This window comes from Hemicordylus capensis, chromosome 4, assembly GCF_027244095.1.
Source record: "Hemicordylus capensis ecotype Gifberg chromosome 4, rHemCap1.1.pri, whole genome shotgun sequence".
Classification (NCBI taxonomy): Eukaryota; Metazoa; Chordata; class Lepidosauria; order Squamata; family Cordylidae; genus Hemicordylus; species Hemicordylus capensis.
Genome location: NC_069660.1, coordinates 217,085,044 through 217,091,663, shown reverse-complemented (window position 1 = coordinate 217,091,663; position 6,620 = coordinate 217,085,044). Strand labels below are relative to the sequence as shown.

Below are 6,620 nucleotides of genomic sequence, written 5' to 3'. Positions count from 1 at the left end.
TATCAGGCATTGTTTACAGGCTCAGAAACTTCAGCAGAGAAAGGGATGAAGAGTAGTTTCCAATGGTACAAAGAGTTACCTATACATTTAGGCTTGTTTTACATGTTGAAACACATCTGTGTAGGTCAGGCCTGCTCAACTTAGGCCCCCCCATCTGTTTTTGGACTACAATTCCCATAATCCCCAGCCACAGTGGCCAATACAGGGATTATGGGAGTTGTAGGCCAACATCTGCTGGAGGTTGAGCAGCCCTGGTGTAGGTTAAGGGTGGTGCCTATCATCATCATGTAGCCCTCCTCCCTTAGCCCTCCTGCAGCAGAAAAAGGACAATATAAATAGGGTGCAAAGAATATGGTTGATATCCTAACACTGCACTTGCTCGGCAAAGTTGTGTTAGTGCAAGACTGCACAGCTGCACAAAATCACAGGGATGCTCAAAACTGAGCTTTAGCATAAAGGTTCCCTGCAAAACATGAGGCATGCCACAGGTTGTGTACCTTGTTGCACAAGCACAAACAAGCAACACTAGTCTGGAATGCAAGTTCCAGACTTAGTACAACTGGCTGGCAGAACATCCTTGCACAAGCACAACATTAATCAGGATGTTGACTGCTATTTCCCCCCCCCCCACCCCTCACAATATTTTTGGAGTCTCCATGAGATTTATGGAGACTCAGCTAAGCCCACCAGCAATGAGAGAAGATGCACTGAAGATAGAACTAGATATTCAGGGGAGATCTAGATCTCCACAAAGAACTGCAAAGATGCAGGCAGATAGTGCTATTTAAAGCTGAGATGTTGCATATGCTACCCTCTCCTCTATGAAACACTGCCCTGTGGGGTGGGTGGGCGTGTCTCCTAACACATACTCTTATATCTTCTCAGCACTAGGCAAAGCCCTTTTTTATTATCCCAGGACATGGAGTGGCAGTCATTATGATTACAGCATGTCCCTTTCCACACAAAAGCTAAAATCTTTCTCCAGCCATAGTCAACAAGGGTCTGTGAGCTTGGAACTCTATTAAGTGGAATTCACCTCTAGATCTTATGTGAAGAAACCATCCAAAGACTGATATCTTATGTATAGTTTCTTGGGAGTAAGCCCCATGGAATGTAGTCAGACTTACTTCGGAGTAGTGATGTGATCAAAATGCAATTTGGCGTCCGAATCACAGCACCATCCCTTTAAAACTGAGGGATTACACAGCCCCTTTAATATGGAGGAGAGCAGGTCCATATCATGCCGGCGGGACATCTCCCAGCTGCCCCTGCATAACACTGGCACGTACTGTACATGGCCTCCATGCATGTACGGTGACCATTTGTATGGTCAACATGGTTGCTATCCCTTGCATAATATAAATTATTGTTATTCATTTTGTACTATATAATTCAAGTAACCTGGCCATCTCTCTGCTTTGCTTAGAAAATATAGAGGCAGATAGGTTTTAGACCTTCCAAGCTTCATTCAAAGGTTTTACCTTCCAACCATCCAGGCTTCATTTCAGGCTTGGTAGTATGCCCTGTGGACTACGCTTCTTTAAATTAAATATAGGTAGCACTTTTGCTTCAGTGACCAGAGGGAGAAGCACACATACCTTCCCAACCACCTTGGGGATTATGAGGGAGATTGTGAGCGGGGGAGGGGGAGCAGCTAGAGAAGAAAAGGTGAAGCAGAGTCTCCTTCCATTGTTCATCTGCTCAAATTCTCAGCCTTCTGGCTGTTTTTAGTTTAAAGAAAGTCATGGAAAAGATGTACCTGACTTGCATGTTCGTCAGTTCTAGTTTTGACCAGAGACAGCAGATTAATGATGGGTAGGATTGGTGTTTAGGTCTACCATTTCCAACAGATATAAATAAAAAGGTTTCTTGTCAAGAAGACTTACTTAGGCAAAATCCATCTAGTATGTACCATGGGACATACCCAAATGCAAAATATGTTCCAAATTTTCCTTTGTGGACACACAAATACACAAAATGTGCTATGAGACATAACATGGCTTTCCTTGAAGTATTCGATTTATTTACATTAGTACTTTAGTTCTAAATTACTCAGTACAGAACAAAATGAGGCAATAGCTAGGTATAACAGCTTGCCAGAAGCCGCAAGCAACAGCATACATAAGCCTGATAGTCCACAAAATAGCAGCTATTTCACCTTTTACCTCAAAATTTGGAAAACAGTAGGGATGTGCATGAATTGATTTTTTTCCGATTTGATTTGTGCCCAAATCAAATCACCCTTGATTTGTTTTGTGTCCAAATCTCTTGGATTTGATAAGATTCAGATTGATTTGGACCATTTATAAAGGTCCTAGGGGCAGCAAATTTGGGTGGTGGATAGGTTCCCATGGGTGCCACCTACCATCCACATTTCAAGATGGTGGGGTACTTGGTTGATTTTTGATGTGTTTTTAAAAAGTTTTTTCTTATTTTGTATCTTTCCACCATAGGAAATAATAGGGGTTTGAAGTTGCTCTTTCCTAACCCGAACATGGATCCCCAGATTTTTATTTTTTTTTAAGCTAAGCTCTAGCCCTTGTAGAAATGGAGTTATGGAGCAAAATGTGTGGTCACGATTTTTCAAGTGTTTGGATTCTTTGGTGCATAATAACATTTCCTCATAATGAATCCCTTTGAAGATTCATTGCACACCTTCATTTCTTCTGTTCATTTTGACTGTCATTGGACGGTGCCAACTGTCAACTGCCAGGTGCCAACTACACCCCACCCCTGACAAGGCAGTGGGTACTCAGTTTATTTTTTAGGAATATTGAGGTGTTTGGATTCTTTGGTGTCTAATAACTTTTCCTCATAATGAATCCCTGTGAGGTTTCATTGTACGCCTTCATTTCTTTTGTTCATTTTGACTGTCATTGGACAGTGCCAACTGTCAACCGCCAAGTGTCAACAACACCCCCCTACACACACACACACACACACACACGTACCCAGTTTATTTTTTAGAAAGTTTTGAAGTGTTTAGATTCTTTGGTGTCTTCATTACACACCTTCATTTCTTCTGTTCATTTTGACCCCACTGCTTTGGGGATGGGGAATTAGTGGCATCCCATGTGCCAACTACTTCCTCACAACCCACATGCCACTTGGTACTCAGTTTATATTTTAGGAATTTTTGAGTTGTTTAGACTCTGGTGTGTAATGAATCCTCATAGGGATTCATTATGAGGAAAGGTTATTAGACACCAAAGAGTCTATAAAGACTTTTAAAAATTCCTAGAACATAAACTGAGTAGTACCCCACTGCCTTGCAGGTGGGAGGGGGGTGTACTTGGTACATGGCAGTTGAGAGTTGGCACTGTCCAGAGAGAGTCAAAATGAATAGAAGAAATGGAGATGTGTAATGAATCTTCATAGGGATTCATTGAGGAAGTTATTATACACCAAAGAATCAAAATACTTGGAAAATAGCAACCACACATTTTGCTCCATAACTCCACTTCTACAAGGGCTAGAGAAGCTTTTTCTTTTTCTTTTTAAATGAAAGCTGGGAATATGAGGAAATTAATAGGAGGAATCGGAATCTCAAATAATTTGAATCGAATCTAGTGTGATTCGATTTGGATCTGAGTCTAGCCAACGGACCACAGGGGCGATTTGTTCTGTCTCCAAATCTCCCAAATCAGCTAGATTTGGGTACAAATTGGTTTGTACCTGGATTGATTTGCACATCCCTATAAAACAGCAGTTTACACTGACCATGAGCAATATTATGTAGACTTTTAGCCAGGGAGAAAACAGACAGTGGGTCCCTTTCCACTACCACTTCTGTGCTGAATCTCTTTTGTGCAGCTCTCCCTGCAATCACAACCTAGCTATGGGTCTGACTTGACTCCTGACAAAGTGGACTTCTGTGTAAATGGGAAGGGAATCAATTCCCCTGAGAGTTTGCAGTCATCTTCTATGTTTATACATAAGACTGGCTCCAAGCAACATCTGGTGTTATTTTCACAGTTTCTGATCAACTTAGTGGAATAATGTAGTATAGCTGTATTTGTTGTGGCAATTTTTCACCAGTGAGGTTCAACAAACCTAAACAAAAAACCATTGGTGTGGCTTTTTTTTTTAAAGTGTGCATGTAAATAAATATCTAATTTTCACTAAAAGGAATAATTTGCATCAGTGAGTATCGATCCTTTTGGCAAGTGGACTAAAGTATGTATGGCACTCTAGAGCCACTGTAGCACATGTTCCGCCTTATGATAGTTTTGACTGATCTGCTGAACTAGGGCTAGGAAACAGAGAGAGACAGGAATCCAGGCCTGCCTCAATAGCCAAGTCAACAAGTCCTCCTACACACTGCAAATTCCCCCCTATACATACAACTTCTAGCACCAATGCTATAGGTAGCCCACCATGGTCTACACAGTGCTCGTCAGCACTTCACACCCCCATTCTCCTAATCTTTGGTGCGGGTATTGCCGTGACATATTATGCTGCATGCTTACAACAGCAGCCTAATATCATTGTTGGATGCAGCGCTAGTGCACCCATTCTTAGCATCTTGGGTTGGTACAGAGTCTCAATCGGGCTTTTAGCAAACTTATATTACCAAGAACCCATGCCCATATTCAGTACTTAATTTCTCTTATTTTTCCCATTTCAGGTACAGATGTTTTTAAATGGTTAATTTTTAGTAGCACTCTGCTCCTGGAAAGCCAAAACGTGTATATATATATATATATATATATATATATATATATATATATTTAAAATTTTTAACAGAGCTGCATAATTAACCTGTATCACCTCATTTAACTTTATGACTGCTTCAAGAAAAGCAAAATTAAAAGTGCTAAAAATCAATACACATTCAGAATTAGGGGGAAACTTGGAGCTCCGTCCATGAGATTCAAGCAGTCTTAGGAGGCGCGTCACTTTGAAAGATCCTATAAGTATATTACAAGTCCTGTCCCTTAAAAAAAAAATTAAAAAAAAATTGGACTCCACATACAATAGCTATGCAGCCCATCGCTGAAGTGCAACTTGCAAAGAATATGGTGTCCTGTGAAACGGTAGGCACTTTTTACAGAAGTTGGCAATGAGAAGGCAAATTGTTTGGTAAAGCATTGGTGCCAAAGGTCAGCCTTCATGCCTTCTCTCTCACATATGCAGTGCAGACATTCACACCCAGCAGGCAGGGGCCTTTAGGTTGTCAGTGGGTCATGTTTCTTTTTTTTGCTACGGCAAGATTTGCAGACACAACAGATAATGCACGGCGAGGCTAGGAGCAACAGTGGAGATGTTACCAGGGCAATGATACCCAGGCCCATAAGAATCCCGACCACCTGCAAAAGTTTCAAGAAACACAGTAAGAAAGAGGGAAGTTTTGTGTGCGCACGCACGCAAAACACACACACTTAAAATTCTGATAGAAGAGCATCAGCACAGGTTGAGACAGACCTGTGTTCTGTTCCACATGATTGAGGCACGGGAGTGGCCCAGCTTGTTACGGCAGGGGCCTTTGTCATAATGTCTTAGGAAGATATCATTCTGAAAGACAGAATGGTGAGAGCATGTTGAGACATTCATATCAATACGCCTAGCCAGCCTTAAACATTCTATGGTGCCCCAGGGAACAAGTGTCAGCATAAGTCCTAGGAACATAGGAAGCTGCCATATACTGAGTCAGACCATTGGCCTATCTAGCTCAGTATTGTCTTCACAGACCAGCAGTGGTTTCTCCAAGGTTGCAGGCAGGAATCTCTCTCAGCCCTATCTTGGAGAAGCCAGGGAGGGAACTTGAAATCTGCTCTTCCCAGAGCAGCTCCATCCCCTGAGGAGAATATCTTACAGTGCTCACACTTCTAGTCTCCCATTCACATGCAACGGGGGGTGGGGCTGCTTAGCTAAGGGGACAAGTCATGCCTGCTACCACGAGACCAGCTCTCCTCTCAGGCCCTAAGTAGCCCACTAAGGCTGTTCCTCCAGCCTCTGCAGCTCTACATGACTACACATCTGGACATCACAATGTGAATGCCACAGATATGTGACACTTCTTGCACTTCTACACAGCAGTTTTCTACCACATGGATTTAGAAATAACCACCAAGGATATGTGGTGGGACTGAGAAAGCCCACTTGCACACAAATAAAAGCCAGGTAACAAAACTAAGCAAAAGGAAGACACATCATTTGCTAATGGGTGCAGCAAAAGTGAGGGAGGTAAGGTTGGCGATGCAGCATGTTGCCTTCACCTCAAGAGGTGAAAGACAACACCGTGGCTCTGAGGAGACTTGAGATGCAATCATGAAATAGCAAGGGTATGCAAGGCCAGGAACACGTTCCTCCCAAAACAGGAAGTAGCAAGGTGTTCGTGGTGAATGGGTGTAAAAATCAGAAGGAAATGTTTGGGAAGAGGAGAAGCAAGATATATTTGTCCAGAAGCTGTGAACTTAACTTTTGTAGGGATACAACAAATGGAGAGCTAAACAAAGACTATCAGTAATAGATTGTCAGATGAATGTGGTCTCCCACCAGCTCTGCATCTGTTTACATTACACATTGATGACTTGGACAAAGGCTTATAATTAGCAGTAATGGAACAAAAAGATATTCTGTCATCTTGTTCACTTGACTGCTGGCAAGTTAGGCGAGCT

The 6,620-nt window shown here is 42.2% G+C and overlaps 1 protein-coding gene across 5 annotated transcripts in view; it reads right to left on the bottom strand.

Annotated features, from left to right (window-relative positions):
- Window positions 1-2,001: 2,001 nt before the first annotated feature.
- RNF144B (ring finger protein 144B) overlaps window positions 2,002-6,620 on the bottom strand; it is a 94,494-nt gene continuing 89,875 nt past the window's right edge. For all 5 annotated transcript variants that reach the window (XM_053250323.1, XM_053250324.1, XM_053250320.1 and 2 more), the window contains 2 exons: window positions 5,425-5,514; window positions 2,002-5,309 (listed from right to left, as the gene is read on the bottom strand). In XM_053250323.1, the coding sequence (XP_053106298.1) occupies window positions 5,169-5,309; window positions 5,425-5,514 (231 nt within the window). In that variant the 3' untranslated portion in view covers window positions 2,002-5,168. The remainder of the gene's footprint in view (window positions 5,310-5,424; window positions 5,515-6,620) is intronic.